The sequence below is a fragment of the Rhamphochromis longiceps genome, linkage group LG20 (assembly GCF_057381845.1).
Source record: "Rhamphochromis longiceps isolate RC_006_pf linkage group LG20, R_longiceps_female_GT1.1, whole genome shotgun sequence".
NCBI lineage: Eukaryota > Metazoa > Chordata > Actinopteri > Cichliformes > Cichlidae > Rhamphochromis > Rhamphochromis longiceps.
Window position 1 is genome coordinate 8,063,006 of NC_140576.1, and position 16,740 is coordinate 8,079,745.

A 16,740-nucleotide genomic window follows, 5' to 3' on the forward strand; every position below is an offset into this window, starting at 1 on the left:
GAGGTGGCTCAGTTTTATGAGCACACAGTGTGTGGGACTCTTTCCATGCTGCAAACAAGCATTTCCAAAAGACCCGGGGTTGCAGTAACACAGACACCTTGAATGGCTCTTTCTCACTCTGCCGTGACCTCTGTGTTCACTTGAAAGTTTGCTTGTGAATAGATGCACATAGGAGGAGGGGGTGTTTGAACTCCACAACTTAATTAAAATCATCACAATGGTGCTTAAGAGGTTAAAACAGAGAACTTGGTTAAAAGTGTTGTGGAGGAAAGAAACGTAGAAGGGGAGATCTTTTTGATTCATTCATAGTTCATAAATTTGTGGGTCTTTTGACATCTTCAGTCCCTTGAAAGAGGGACGTCTTCCTCCTTCTGTCCTGTGAAACCACAGCTCACACAACATACACAAAAATAGCTTTTGCTACTTTTAGAAATTGGGAGCTTTTTATTTTTGTGAAAGGAATGTTCTGGGGTTTATCAGGAGTTTGCCTTGAGCACATCAGCATACAGTCCAGCTTGTGAGTCCTTAGTTTTTGCTACACGCTGCAGTAACCTTTCTGTGTTTGTTATGTGCTGCAATTGAGAAATATTTACAGAATGTGGGTGGAATTAAAGTGGGGGTTAAGATTTTATTGTTGTCTCCAGAAGTTTTACTCAGCTGTGTGTTCAAGCTGTTAGAGTGCCATCACTAGCAGATGATGATAAATTTGTACTATAAGTCATCTTCCAGGTGCGTCTGTTTGGAGAGTGCTCTGTTATGCGTAAAGAGGGGGCAGGTCACTTCTCGCTACTACAGCTCTCCCTCTCTCCCTTCTGTTGAGGCGTGGTATTTCTCTCTCCGTGGCTGTAACAGACTTCTGCGGGGCAGCTGTTGGAAGTGAACTGCTGAAGCTGAGTCAGTAAATCTTCTCACCAGCCCAGGCTCAGTCACTAAGCTGGTGTGTCAGAGAGCCATTTACGTGCTGGGGGGGGGGAATTACACTTCCAAGTCAAATGCTGACATCGTGAGAAGAAGGATCCGTCGGATTTTCCCCTTTTAAATTCTGTGGGAATATTGTGTTTGACAGCTCCTGTGTACAGCTTCAGCTTAAGGCTGGAGGACATCTCCTCGGGATGATGAAGATATTTTCACCTTGCTCTATCATGATTATTGTTGCGCTACTTGTCGCCACCGTCTCTGCCACCAAATTAAACGTGCCACGGCTGAGACTGTCCCACAAAGGTAATCTATCTATCTATCTATCTATGGGCAAAAGCTCTCCATCACTATTTTATGCGCTTGGTTTTTTCCTGTTGTTTGTTTTTTTCGGGAGAAAAGTCTTGGTTGTGAAATATTTATCTGATACTTGGAGACGCTCCAATAACCGCTTCTTGTATTTTGCGCATTTTCTCCTCAAACCACTTATCGTCTCCGTGGTGGTCTGAGCTGGAAGAGCTAAATTGCTTTTTTTTTTGGGCTACTGTTTCAGGGAGTTAATGCGCTTTAGGAGACGCACATGTATGCATTTGCTGGTTGGCAGATTGAAACAGCTCGCAGTACAAGCCGGGTGCGCAGCAAGAGGAGAGAATTTGGCTGAGGCTCGTCTTTCTGCGGTCAGACACACCGCGGCGATCGTCTCACTGTAAAAGTTTATTAGGGAGGGCAACTGCGACGGAATAGGTACCTAAAACGAGATTTGTTTGATAATTAGTATTTTCGCTGCTAAATTGTTATAAGCACTGGAGAATTTAGCTAGACTTGGTCTTTTTTTGTTGTTTGTTTCGTTTTTACTGCAGTCGTCCTCACAGGTGGATTTTGTGCGTCATTGTGTGCAAGCTGTTTCGCTGCCGTAATCACAATTCTCCAACATATGACTGTACTAATTGCTTGCTTGATGATAGATTTTTTACTTGTTTACCAAATATTTTTCCTTAGCATTGCCATATCTTTTGGCTTGTTCCCACACATGATCTCTTCCTTTCCTGGCTCTAATCTAAGCCCGGTTGTTGTCTATGACTCACCCAAGTTTAATGATAATGAGGCAGTAAAGTGTATGAGTGGTTAGGTGATGCTTGACTGGGTTTTTGCCAAACTATTGTCATTGTTTCGTTTCACTCAGGCTTGAATGATTCTGTAATCATCATCAGCGATAGATATCACACAGGATTTCCTTCTGTTCATTTTTTCAGGGGAAAAGTCACCAACTGAGCTTGCTTATCTTCCTGTTGCCTGGACTGAAAATAAATACAAGTGGAAGAAAGAGAGCGAGAGAGGCTCATAGAAAATAGGGAGAGAAAATGGAAGTGGTTTTTAATATTGAGGTTAAAGGGCAACAAGAGGAGCAGAAGTTAATAAATGGCATGAAAATCTGAATTTGTTTAGCATTTTAGGAGAAGAGGCAGGGAGGAGATACTTCTGTTACGGCGCAAATAAAGTCAGGCCCCAGGCAAACACTAGAAATGGAAAAAGCTCACGATTGTGACTCACTGTATTTGCTCATGCAAAGCCTAGTTTGCAAATCCCATATTTTCACTTTGGTGGTGCAATAAGCAGATCCATATTGAGCCATTTTTCTTCATAGCTTGCCATCGAAAGACACTCACTTCTCATTTTATGAGCATCACATGGAGTGTGGAGAGGTCTCTGCTTACGAGATTAACATTATGGAGCTTCTTGCTTCCTTTCATCATGACCTCAGATTTGACCCATCACTTTACCCTATTTTACATAATTTCCCCATTGATTCAAGTCTCTCCCCTCCTCATCTGTTTTTTACAAGCAAATCTCTCATAACCTCTACATGTGTCTCATCATTTCACTCTTTAGTCTAATCTCTCCCCTGCCTCACATCTATCCGTCCCCTCTATATTGCTCTCTTGTGCTCTATCAGCTGCATATGCCATTGCAACCCCCAAAAGCCCAGAGGGTGTTTGTATTCCCAGGAGGATGTAGAGGTAATTTAGCAACAGGAAAAGCTGTCATTATCTCATTTCAATCACTTAGTTAGTAGAAGTTCAAGCAGGAAGAAGGCCATTTTTACCTCATAGGAACCATTAAAGTACTTGGATCCCTCTTGTCTTCTTAGTTTTTTTTTCAAACACCATAGTTTGAAAAATGTATTCAAAGGTTTGTTGAATTTAACAATTCAGTTAAATTAATGATAAAACATCTTTTCTACATAACACATGGCTATAGCGTCAATAGCATTTTAATGACTGTTGCAAAGTGCGCCCAGTTTCAAATGTTTTCATTAGCACATGCAAATCTTTCATTAATTTTCCTTTTTCATTTGAATGGCCTTGTGACTTGTTTCATTAGAAAAACTATATTTTAAGAATTTATTGTAGTTTATATTTTCTGAAAACGTGATTGTGCAAAAGTAAAAATGTGTGTGTTCATGTATCTGTGAGCTGACGCTGCAGCGTTGAGGTCTGTAATGTGTGATGTGTTGGCTGGGCTCCCTGCCCTCCCAGCAAAGCATCTATACAAATCTCCCATCAAGCTTCTTTCTCTTTCTGTCTGTGTATGTCTTTCATTTGTTCTCCTCTCCCTTCAGCTGGCCCGATTCTTTTATTCGTTCGAATTCTCTGGGTCTTGTGTGCTCACACACTATCCCACACTGACTTTAGACACACACACACCGTGTCTAACACAATATTCACTTTGTCTGGCGTAAGGCAGGGGGTGCACTTGAAAACACAAACGTTCACATCAGCGTCCCATTCTGATCAGATTGCATTAGCTCTCTGTGTGAAGGGTCCTGTTTGTTTTTGCTTACAGCCTGTGAATTAATGAGTTTGTTTTCCTAGTTGGCTTTGCCTGGATGCTTACATGCAGACTGGTGTTAGTTGTTCTTAGGTGGAGGAGTGTAATCTGTCATCAAGTCAGATGGAGATGGTCCGAACAGATGGAATGTAAACCGTCTCCCATCCTTTCATCTTTTGGGTCTTTTCCCTCTGGTCTGCATCAGTTTCTCCCACCCTCCTCATTTATTGTAGTCTTCCCTAATGCCTTTGTCACATTCAGCTGAAGTGCTCCCAGTCCTCTGACTGGATTGAAAGTCCAGCAAAGAAAAAAAGCTAAACAAAGGAATGAGACTGGAGGGTTTAGTACACAAGCCAATGAGCTTTTTTTTTTTTTTTTTTTTTTTTTTACCTTTTTTTCTTTCTTTTTTTTTTTAACTACAATGTATATATGTTTGCACTAGGCAGTCAAGAATATTTTAGAGGTTTTTTTGTGCTTTAGTAATAGCTGACATGTGTTTAAATCTAAAATGCCTGTGTAAAATGCTAACGTACAGTCAAGAGAGCCTTTAGCCTGCAGGCTCAATAGCAAATATTTAAAGTTTACCGTACATGAACAATAGTCCAGATAGCTTAATAAAACTGGAAAAAATGCAGGAATGGCAAGAAACAGACTTTAAATAGGGTTCTGATCCAAGTGAAAGTAGTGATCCTTTATTGATTTCAGCTGTACAATACACCTTAGTTAGAAAAAGATGCATCTAAAGAAGCATTTCAAAAGCTCTCTAAGCTTTTGGGTCAAAATCAAAGTGCTGCGTTGTTTTTTTAAGCCTTGTATGTGAGTTTTTGTCCAAGAATGATCCACTGGATCTTATTATGTATGTGTTTATGTGTTGCAATTACTTTTTTATAGTGGCAGCATTATACCAGTGATATTTAAATGGATCATATGAGGGTGAACAACTTCTACTTTCCATTCCAATCATGGAACATTTAAGTATGGAGGGTATGATTATTGTCCTTGTGCTAACAAAATGCTAAGAAACATCTAAGTGAGTATCAGGTATTGTAAACATGCATAGACGAGGTCATTTAGAGGTTTAAATTTAAAGATGAACTTTGAACTGCTGCTGTTTCACAGTTCACAGCTGTCCTGTGGTGCACCAACTGGAGCGCATCACCCCTTGTTTACCCACATCTGCAAACCTTTCAACACAGAAGGAGGCAAATCCTACATTTACTGAGATCTGCTGCTGAATATGGGATGATGTTCATGCAAAGTTTTATTTGGATTGGCACACAGATTAATGAGGAGATAGGGTACAAACAGACACATAAATACGCTACCGTACAGTCATTATAGTAAGGAAAAAAGAAGAACATGTGAAAATGACTCAGTTCTGTTGAATGTATTGCAGCCTCATAGATTGCAGTCTCTAACTTGTGAATGATGCAGTGCAGGACTGTTCTTTTCACTCTGATGTGTGTCTGCTTCTCTCTATCAGCCCATCAAAGCAGCTGCACCATCACTTGCTAGGCCAACAAACCATGTGCGTAATTTCCTCAGACACACAGCCTTCATAACTGCAGGATGTGGCAGACAGCAGAGTTTTAATTTAACAACTTGATAGAAGAAGCTGTAAAAGTCACCTATGTATAGAATTCTGAAACCAGGATTCAGGCAAGAGTTCGGTACACAGCAGGAAAATTCAAGGACTTTTCTTTGAGTTTCTCTTTTTGCCTTGTTACTTTGAAACAGTGGTGTTTAGTGTCTTAATGAAAAGTTGAAATGGACAAGCTCATGTGCTACTAATCACGAGTGCTGAAAGTCAAAGTCAGCCTCTGTTTCTGTTGTTGCTGAGATAAATTCAACCTGGTTTCTTCAACATTGAGTGAGTTCACTGTACTCAATTGACTTCCAAAGTAACCAGAGCTCAATCCAGCTACATCTTTGGGATGTAGTGGCCAGTAAATCTGAAGCTACTGTGTGACGCTATCCTATAATTATTCAGTAAAGTCTCTCAGAAATGTTTCCAGCACTTTGTTAAATCTGTGCGAATGAAGAATTAACGCAGTTCTGAAGTCAACAGCAGGTACAACTGGGTATTGGCAAGGTGTACCTAATGAACTGCCCAGTTACTATAAGCAGTAAACTGTTCCTAACCCTGCAATTACCAAAAAAAGCACACAGCACATTAAACATCCTATCAAAACAGCATGTAACTGTTGTCCATGTTTGTTCAAATGGGTCAGAGTGGGCTGTTCATGTTATCCCACAGACAGCCTCCAGCAATCAAAAAGCAAATGTTGTTTTAAAACATTGTTTTGGTATATGTAACCGAAAGCTAAGCTTTCACATTTGTTAGTCGTGATATAAGCTTATCAACTAAAACAAGGTACTTACAGCTTAAATCATAAGAGTGATGTAGAAGTTGCCTCAAAGATTTACACGTCTGACACTGTGAAATTATTTGCAAATGTGATTGGTTGAAGGGTGTGGATTAACATTTAAGCACAAATGCATGTATGCAAAGCTGAGCTTTCAGAACATAGTGAACACATTGCCTGCACATGTCACTGTAGTTCAAAACTGTATGCATGTTTTGATAATATATAATTACTGTAAATCTAGTCATGGTGGAAATGTGTGTTTGTGTTTTAAACTCACAGGTGCTTTATATAAAATATAAAAGAGGCACAATAGTACTTTGTCCCATTCGGGAATATCAGCCATAATTGTTTTTGAGGCTACAGAGACATAATGAGACCTTTCCTGTCTGGTATGTAGACCTGCTGACAGAAGAAACACATTGCATGTTTCTAACACCACAGGCATGATATGAGGGGTGAAGAGTGTCTGAGAGATAAATACAAAGCACTAATGTGTGAGTGTGCGTGTTTTATGTGTGTATGAAGTGTGTAATGTGCACGCGTGCGTAGCCTTGTCCTTGCTAAATACATAGATGTACTGCTTTTAAAAGTAAACATCTGCATGTACTGAACTACTAGACTATGTGTGCGTGTGCAGAGTTAACTGTATGAGAGTGTCTCAATCAGAGAGCTAATGCATCTGATGTCCACATTTGTGTCTCTCAAAGTGTCACTTGTGTGGCCTCGTGTGACAAGCCTCAGACGGTGACCAGCCAAAATCACTGACAAGACACAGATGGAGAAATTAGTGATGAGGGAAATAAGAATTGACAGTAAATGTGTGAGACATGTGTTGATATCAACGCAGAGCCAGGTTTCAGAGCGCAGATGCGAGGATGGAAAAATAGTGTATGCGTGAGAGGAAAGGATCAAGAAAAAAATGGCACAGTATAAGACAAGAAAGATAAAGACACCAGGAGGAGGAGGCTATGTCTATGATGTGCATCTGTGTTGGTCCAACACATTCCTGACACTTAGTCAGAAACCCCTCCTCATCACATTTCCAATAAACTTAGAATCTTATAAATGCATCATCATTTCAGAAGTCCACCACAATTTTGCTGACAAAGAAGAATAAACAACCAACAAACATCCACATTAACAGGTATACAGAGTGACGAGGGACATAATCACGCAATTAAGCAATCTTGTTGCAGACTGATATGTTGGCAGGTTTACTGTAGGCACCAAAACGTCTTGGTAAAATTTTAGGGGAAAATGCTTTGGGTTAAAATATATCCCTTTATATCACTGACCAGACTTTAGTAGCACGTTTCTCCTATTTGCAATACGTGCTATACCTTTATCAACATAAGGGAGCATTTTTATTTCAGTGATTTCGTGCCAGACAGTGTAAGTGTTAATTTTGTCAATTTGTCATTTCACTGAATTTGCTTACAATTAGGAAAATATGAAGAATAGCTGATATGAAGTAAGACATCCTTATTCTGTCAAATGTTCAACCATCACTTTTCTGCGAGTCTCTGAAAGATGACAGCAATAATAAAGTTATTTTAGGTTTACATAGCTGTAGCATATTTTAAGATATACTCATGGCAGTTCTGTGGATAAGCACCTACTCATTATCCTTAGGAGATAAATATAACCCCCCAGCATAGCACTTAAAGTTCAAGGCTGTACTGATAAACCAGTGTTGGATTTAAATGGCTTAATGCTGGTGCAAAACATGTTCAGATAAACACTGCATTGATGCCCTAAAAGGTCAGTGCGCTCAGGCCTTACAAGGCTCGACTGTCTAAAGCTGAACTCTGAATTAACACATGCGCCCCCAGTAATCAGTGAGGTGAATGATGAACTGAAGAGGGGGAATGCTCATGAAAGCAAAGAAACATCAATGAAATTTTAAGATCAGAGACGGAAAAGGAGAGAGGTAATCAATGAAAGATTTGTGAATGTTGAGAGAAAACCAATGAGGGATTTTTGATAGAGAGACTGTAAAAGAAAGCGAAAAAAGGATGGTGAATTGGGGTGAGTTGGGGGGGCATTTTACAAGATGGAAATGCCAGAGGAGGGTAGATAAAAAGAGGTCATGGTAGTAGAGAGAGATAAATGGATGATAAAAGACGGAGAGGGGCTAGGAGAATGAAACGGAAAGGAAACGACAGGAGGTTGAAAGGGTTGAGAGAGAAAAATGAGAGCGGTGTAAGCATGACAGATAGAAGGATAAAGAGAAGACAGGAGCTAACCTGACGACTGAAAGACACTGGTCCCTTTGAGAAGCAAAGGTTGAGGGTTCAAGTCCCAACAATGTGGCTTTGACTATCTGTCATGTAGATTACTAAGTATGCCACTTACACACAGGAATTACAGGGTGTGTGTGTGTGCGCTGGTGAGTCTTGTGCGTATAGTGGGAGTATCCTGTATCCCTGTCTTTTGTGAAGCCTTTCTGGCTGCCCACAATTGTTTGACTAACACGTTAAGAAGAGTTGTGTGTGTGTAAATGGCTGTATGTGTGAGTGTGCATGTGTGCTAAGAGGCTAGCCAAAACCAATCTCAGTGTCCTCAGTGCCGGGTTTATGTTGTCTTGAGCGAGGGGGACTCAAGTCCTGACAAACTATTTATCTAGTCTTTCCACACTCTGCCACACCCAAAAGACACACAGCCGCCCCCCTCCATGGTTTTCACAATAGGTCTTCTCTACTCTGAATCTAGTTTGGGTCTTGTTTCCTGATAACAATCAGACTTAGAAGTAAGGAGGAACTTTTCTGAAAGCTTTTTAGGAAGTCTCTTACATTTTCACGCTTGTTTGCCAAATTAGCACTTAGCATCATTGACAGCTTCTTGAAGACAGCATCAGTGGAGCTGCAGATCATGTTATCTACACTAAAGTGAAAAGAAAAATGGTAAAACTATGACCAAAAAAGTGTCATAAAACATCCAAGTCCAGGCTCTCAAGGTAGGCTTGGAAAAGTAGTCAAAGGAAAGTTAGAAGACATTGAAAATACACTACACCCTTCTTGGTAAATGGTCTGTATTTGTATAGTGCTTTTCTAGTCCCTAAGGACCCCAAAGCGCTTTACACATCCAGTCATCCACCCATTCACACGCTGGTGATGGCAAGCTACATTGTAGCCACAGCCACCCTGGGGCGCACTGACAGAGGCGAGGCTGGCGGAGGCGAGGCTGCCGGACACTGGCACCACCGGGCCCTCTGCCCACCACCAGTAGGGGGTGAAGTGTCTTGCCCAAGGACACAACGACCGAGACTGTCCGAGCCGGGGCTCGAACCGGCAACCTTCCGATTACAAGGCAAACTCCCAACTCTTGAGCCATGATCTCTCTGTGAGCCACGATCGCTTCAGTATGTTGAGACTCTACAACCTTTCTAATGACCAACAGGGGGCAGCACGTCTGGTTGCAAGAAATAGACTGCGTAGAAACCTATGAGAAAATTACCCTACATCTTATGTGATTTATGACCTCGTTAAACATTTTCTTAACTATTTTATCATCAAAGGTGTTAGTTTTTTGTCTTTTTTAAGGCAACATGATGAAATTATGATGCCATTTAGGACCTTGTGATTGTCAAGTTGCTATTATATGAGGATGAGATTGATGTGGAGACTGATATTGGCACACACAGAGATGTGATGTGATTTGAACATAAAACTATGCTGGTAAAAGTCATTCCAGTTGGTTTGTTACCGTCACTTTAATAAAATGGTGATTTCACCAAGCCGCATGCATGAGCAAGCGAGACTCTTTTGGAACCTGTAACCTGAACTGAAATCAGTGAACAAGATGCTGTAATCACAAGAAGTCCATGGTCAGCCTAGGTAAAAAATAATAATAATTGTGTTATGGCCAACAAAGAAATATAGGTTTAAAATGAAAGTCCACATATTTTACACGATCGTCTGTACTGTTAGTCCACCCAAAGTTTTTAAAAGCTTTACACAAATCACACAGAAAACTTTGTACTCACTTGGACTAATGTTGAACTTGGCCTCCTCCAGCATGTCATCATCTGCCAAGAGCATGCAGGGCTGTGGTGCTGAAATGACAGATGCCTTGCCAGTGTTTTTCATACAAAGTCCTGCTGTTCCAGCTTGAGGAACAAACATCATTCAGCCACTCATTTTCTTGATCTGAGACAGATAAATGAATTTATCATTGCTTATGTATTCTTTCTCTGGAGACATAAAGGGAGTAGTAAGCATTTCAGATAGAAATGTGGTACAGCTGAGTCTTCCAGCAGAAATGAAGCAAACAAAAAAGGACACAAAAACCCTTTAAGAGACAAAGAGGGTTCCTCTTGCCCACTCACGTCATTGTAGTGTGCTACCATTCAGTGTTTTGGCTCCAAGCCAAAGTGAAATGGCAGATAAACAGGTCAGAGCCCTCTCTAATGCTGGGCGAGGGGCATTACAAGCCACATGTAGGGAGATGCTTCACCCCTGCCACCGAAACAAACAAACTCAAGCTTGTAGCAGTCAATTAGTTCCACAAGAGCTGCTGACAAGAAGAACACAGCACAAAGGACTCCACTGTGGACTGATGGATCTATTAAACAGCGACTGCAAACATACAAACATGGCCGTTAACTTATACCAGAGGAAGGCTCTATGCGTGAATGCATCTTTGTGTTTGCTACTGTGACAGCCAAACGTGTATTGCAACCAGCTGTCCGATTTTAAGCGTTCTGTCTTTAATTGAATCCTGATTCGTTTTGCTACAACAGAACAAATCAATCAGTTTGTTGTTTTTGTTTTTTTTATTACATTTCAAAACTGAATTTGAAATATTTTGTATGTTTTAGAAATGATCTGCAGCGCAGCGACATCGTTCATCTTCATTAGCGCAGCAGCAGATTACAGCAGAGCTACTTCAGTAGTCCTAAAATCATTTAATCAGTGGATTTGATTTAGGAATGAGGAATTAAATGCATATTTGTCTTCATTTTGTTGCATTTAGATAAAGCGTGGGTGAGGCCAGCTGTAATCTGGTTGAATTGTTTTTGCAAAAACAAGTGACATCACAGAATTTCATACAGATTTGGAGGCATCGAGGGAGCAATGGCTGGGAGCAAAACTGTAAATTAAAAAGCTGAGTCTGAGGAGAAAATCTAGAAAGATGCAGCATTGTTTTTTTCTCTCTCACACAGTTAAGTGTGATGTAGGACTGATGAAGTGATATTAAATAAGAGCCTGACAGGAAAAGACAGAAGGATTTCTGAAACAATGGGAGAAAGAGCGAGATTAAGAGAGGTTAGAAGCAAGGATGATGAAAAGAATGGAGGAAAGCTGAGGCCAGGAGATATGGAGTTTATGAGGGATCAGTTTGGATGAAAGACATAAAGAGTAAAGTGTGTGGTAAAATTGATTAATGGAGTTAGAGTGGATTAAAAACGGGAGTAGGAAGAAAAGATGAAAGAGGACAAAATAGAAAGCTGGATAAAAAGAAAGCATCTGGCTGTCAGAGAGGATGAAAGATAAGGAGAGAAAGAGAGGATGATGAAATAAGGGAAGAGGGGGGTGACCTGATGGGAATTGAGGGTGATGAGGTAACACCCTACGCTGTGTTTTGATTGGACCAAGAGGGAAGATCGAATAACAGGAATACTGACAAGCATCCTGAGACGACTTAGGGAGAAGATGCTTTGACTACTTGTGCGTGCGTACGTGTGTGTGCGTACGTGTGTGTGCGTGCGTGCGTGCATGTGTGTGTGTGCGTGCGTGCACGCGTGTGTCAGAATTTTGTGACAGAAGGAAGATTCAGGAAGTAAGAAAATAAAGAAACTGAAAATCCCACGTAAGATTGTGCTCCCTTTCTGAAATTCATCTCAGTTTTTATCACATGTCATAAAGGACTGGCTGCATTAAAATGTGAGCTGTGAGGGTAGAATGACATCTGCAGTGAGGAGCAGTAACAGGTTGGCAGGAAATCCCAGGATTTATTTTGTCATGAGTTATCTGCAGGATAAATCCTGGGGAAATGTAATGTGGGAATTAATAGCTGTAACGGGCAGGGATAGCTCAGTAGGTAGAGTGGTGGCCCCATGATCGGAAGGTCGGGGGTTCAACTCCACTGAACGGCTACCCTGAGGTACCCCTGAGCAAGGTACCGTCCCTACACACTGCTCCCCGGGCGCTGCATTGATGGCTGCCCACTGCTTCACTGGGTGAATGGGTTAAATGCAGAGGAACTATTTCCCTATGGGGACTAACACATACACATTAAAAAAAAAAAAAAAAAAAAAAAAAAAAAAAAAAAAAAAAAAAGGGAATTAATAGCTGCAAATTAATACTTTCAAAATAATTGCGTAACAAAATTGATAGATAGCACATGGGTGATATGTGCAAGCTGCATGAAAAAATTACATATTTAGTTAGATTTCTTCTCCAGTTTCAGCAAAATGAGTAGAACCCCCCCCCCCCTCCAAATAATTATCTTACAGGACACAATTTACATACATGAGTATAGAAAAGTGTTTTTTGTGTGAGAATGTGACAGAGGCTACAATCACAGCTGTTATTAAAAAAAATCTTAATATCAGATTGCAGTATTTGTGAACTGAAATTCAGTGCTATGCTCAGTTTTGTTCTTGAGGATACATTTTTTTTATAACTCATTTATAGAAAACAGATAATCTGTAGAATGGGAAGAGGTTGATTACCTCACTAAAAAAAGAATAACTTTCAGCAAAGGTCTGAAAGTTATTCTTTACTCTGAGTAAAACTCACATTTAGTTTGGTTGTTAGCACAAACAGACTAACATGGATCCTTTCAAACAATGTGAAGATGAAGATTTGAAGCTTGTGTTTACCATTTTAATCTGTTTATTGTGTCAGTTTGCCAATAGGCTTTAAATAAATGGGTTATATTTTAGGAAGTGTTATAGACTGTATATAATAGATGGACATCACTGACCTACAAAAAGTGCGGCAAACGAAGAGACATATTCCTTCTAATGACCAGCAGAGAGTGACTCTTGGTTTTAGTCTTCTTTTTTCTGAATGCTTTGAGTAATTTTGCAGTTCAACTCGATTCAGTTTTATTTATATAGTACCGAATCACAACAAAAGTTGCCTTAAGTTGCTTCATAAGTTTTTTGAGACAAATTTTTGAAAGAAATGTTCAGATTATCAATAAATGCGAGGCAATCTGAGCTGAAAGTGATAGAAAAGTGAAAGAAAAAGTGAGAGAAAAAGGAAAGGTGAAACTCTGTGGAACAGTATACCTAATTCAAGCATGCCATAATGTAAACAAATCAACCCAGAGAAAAGTAAAGTCTGTGATGAAGCGTCAAATGCAATAGGTAAGTAGTTAACAGTAAATGTAGCAGAATTACACTGTGCATTTTTTTTCTTTGCATATGCTGTCAAGAAGGAAATAAAAAAAGCGAGGACATAGGTCAGGAAGAGGTCCATAATTCTGAGGAATTTTCCAGCTCTTGTAAAAATGAGGAGGAAAAATGTAAAGGATGAGAGGGAATCTGATATCCTTGAGAGGAGGATGAAGCCCAGGAGGAGTGGGTGAGGTGAGAGAAGGAGAAGCATTGTGAGATGACTTTTTGTGCACGCAGCGGATTCCAGAGATATTTGGCACTCTGCAATAATATACAGCCAAGATCTAATGATACCCTGGGAAGTCTGTCAGCAGTGTAATGAGCCTCTGTTTGTGGATGTGGGTGTGTGCGTTTTTTGGTATCAGAGCTCGTGAAAATAAAACATCAAAGAGCAATATTTAGAGAAAGCGTCTGACAGTAAGTTTTGTCATCTCAGATGTGCACAGATGTGGTTTGAACAAGGATAGTTTGACCTTATTGGTTCATTATGGCATGCATGTGTGCCCTACTAGCGCGTATTTTGTAGCTCAGGGGGTCTAATAGGCATCAGATGTGTTCTTTTCTCCTGCCGAGCCAACAATAACACTGATACTATCAGACATGTATGCATGTGCATACATATATATATATATATATATATATATATATATATATATATATATATATATATATATATATATATTAGGGGTGCAACGATACACAAAATTCACGGTTCGGTTCGATACTTTGGTGTCACGGTTCGATATTTTTTCGATACAAAAAAATGTTCATGCATTTTTTATTTGTCATTTATTAAAATTATAAATATATATTTTAACTCAAAAGTACAGTTTTTAAATTTAACCCTAACCCTTGTGCGTGTTTTTTATTTTGACAGCGAATGCGCACCTGCGGACCACTTATGTGCAGCCCTGGTCATTTAGCTCATCATATTGCAGCCACAGAAATTCTTTTGTCCATGAAACCATAAAGCTGCACTTTCTTTTTGCCTTATAGTCTGATTTGTCATAACTTCTCCGTTTTGTGGTAAGCTTTTCTTTGGCTGTCACTTCTTCACCCCGACCTGTCTTATTTGGCTCAGCAGAACTGAAATGCTTTTACACACGCACTCACATAAGCTCAGCGATTCTCTGCGCGATCAACCTCTCACATGTTTAAGCTTGCTGCGGGAGATTTCACTTGTCATGTTTGCATAGTAAGCTAACGATTAATAAGACGAGGTCAGAGGAATTGGTGCACAAATTATCATCACTCACAGATCAGTACTGTCGCTCTCTATACACAGTTTGCACGATTGCAAAGTGAAAGCAAAAAAACAAGCGCAAATTCAAACGCGACTTCAATATGTCACATATTGACAGTGGCTCACCGATGCCAATGACATAATTACCCAGCTACATTTCTGAAAGAATGCAAATGCATTGACATATATTTTTCCTACAATAGCCCGACGGGCAGGGAAGAGATAGATTTTGGTAGCCCGACTGAAAAAAATCGCTAGCTCCGGGACGTCGGGCTAGCGATATTGCAAGCCCTGTATCTGATTGAGGAATCACTCATCTTTGGAAAAGAGAGTTTATTACAGAGAAATGGCTCTTTCCAAAATAAAAGCTATACTATCCGCTTCTTCTGGGCTATATTCTCAGCAGCATAAGGAGAATCATGTGCTAACAGCTGTCTAAATGACTCGGCTAAAGTTAGTAGCATGCTTGCTTTTTTTTGTCTGCTTCCACTTGTCTTTGCACTAGGATGATGTCGGCGTAAATGTGCAGTCATATTCGTTGTGTTCCCACTAGTGCTTTCAGGTTAATCTCGTTGAAATGACCTTAACGCCACAACACGGCAAATCTCCGTTAACGAGCTACCGCCGATCACTCCGTGCATGGGGCTAGACGGCCAACACGTTAACGAGCTAACTGCGCTAACACACTAGTTCACACCAATGTAATTGAGCATTGCATGGCACATCCAACATACTGTTTTACTTTAGTCCATGACTCGCTTACCTTCAGGGTCATACGTCACATGAAAACCAAAATAATTCCAAACGCCAGATCTGAATGAGGTTCAATTTTCCTGTTGCAAGGAGAGCTTAACTTCTGCCTCGCTAGCTTGCCCTGCGCTCTTCCTTCTGACTATGCTGTCTGTGTTGAGCGCTCAGTGGATCTGCGCTGGACAGTGCAGCCTAGGCGGAGTAGTCGAACACAGATTCACTGAGCGCTCAACACAGACAGCATCGTCAGAAGGAAAATTGATAAAATAAATTACAAATGTTGTATTGTTCGATACATATGCGTACCGAACCGAAAGCACTGTATCGAACGGTTCAATATCGATACGAATATCGTTGCACCCCTAATATATATATATATATATATAGTAGGGGTGCAACGATACACAAAATTCACGGTTCGGTTCGGTTCGATACTTTGGTGTCACAGTTCGATATTCTTTCGATACAAAAAAAATGTTCGTGCCTTTTTAATTTGTCATTTATTAAAATTATAAATATATATTTTAACTCAAAAGTACAGTTTTTAAATTTAACCCTAACCCTTGTGCGTGTTTTTTATTTTGACAGCGAATGCGCACCTGCGGACCACTTATGTGCAGCCCTGGTTATTTAGCTCGTCATATTGCAGCCACAGAAATTCTTTTGTCCATGAAACCATAAAGCTGCACTTTCTTTTTGCCTTATAGTCTGATTTGTCATAACTTCTCCATTTTGCGGTAAGCTTTTCTTTGGCTGTCACTTCTTCACCCTGACCTGTCTTATTTGGCTCAGCAGAACTAAAATATATATCTGTCTGTGAAGGTTCTCAGTCATCCAGGTCATCGTAGTCAAATATATATCCTGCTGCTTTTACACACGCACTCACATAAGCTCAGCGATTCTCTGCGCGATCAACCTCTCACATGTTTAAGCTGCGGGAGATTTCACTTGTCATGTTTGCATAGTAAGCTAACAATTAATAAGACGATGTCAGAGGAATTGGTGCACAAATTATCATCACTCACAGATCAGTGCTGTCGCTCTCTATACACAGTTCACGCGATTGCAAAGTGAAAGCAAAAAAACAAGCGCAAATTCAAACGCGATTTCAATATGTCACATATTGACAGTGGCTCACCGATGCCAATGACATAATTACCCAGCTACATTTCCGAAAGAATGCAAAAGCATTGACATATATTTTTCCTTCCTACAAAAGCCCGACGGGCAGGGCAGAGATAGATTTTGGTACCCCGACTGAAAAAATCGCTAGCCCCGGGACGTCG

At 40.3% G+C, this 16,740-nt stretch overlaps 1 protein-coding gene across 2 annotated transcripts in view; it reads left to right on the forward strand.

The window, feature by feature from the left end:
- Positions 1–833: 833 nt before the first annotated feature.
- The window catches only part of sema3g (semaphorin 3G), a 66,473-nt gene continuing 50,566 nt past the window's right edge, over positions 834–16,740 (forward strand). The window contains exon 1 of one of the 2 annotated variants that reach the window (XM_085392806.1): positions 834–1,221. In XM_085392806.1, coding sequence (XP_085248932.1) covers positions 1,113–1,221 — 109 coding nt within the window. In that variant the 5' untranslated portion in view covers positions 834–1,112. The remainder of the gene's footprint in view (positions 1,222–16,740) is intronic. The other variant, XM_085392805.1, reaches the window with a different exon arrangement.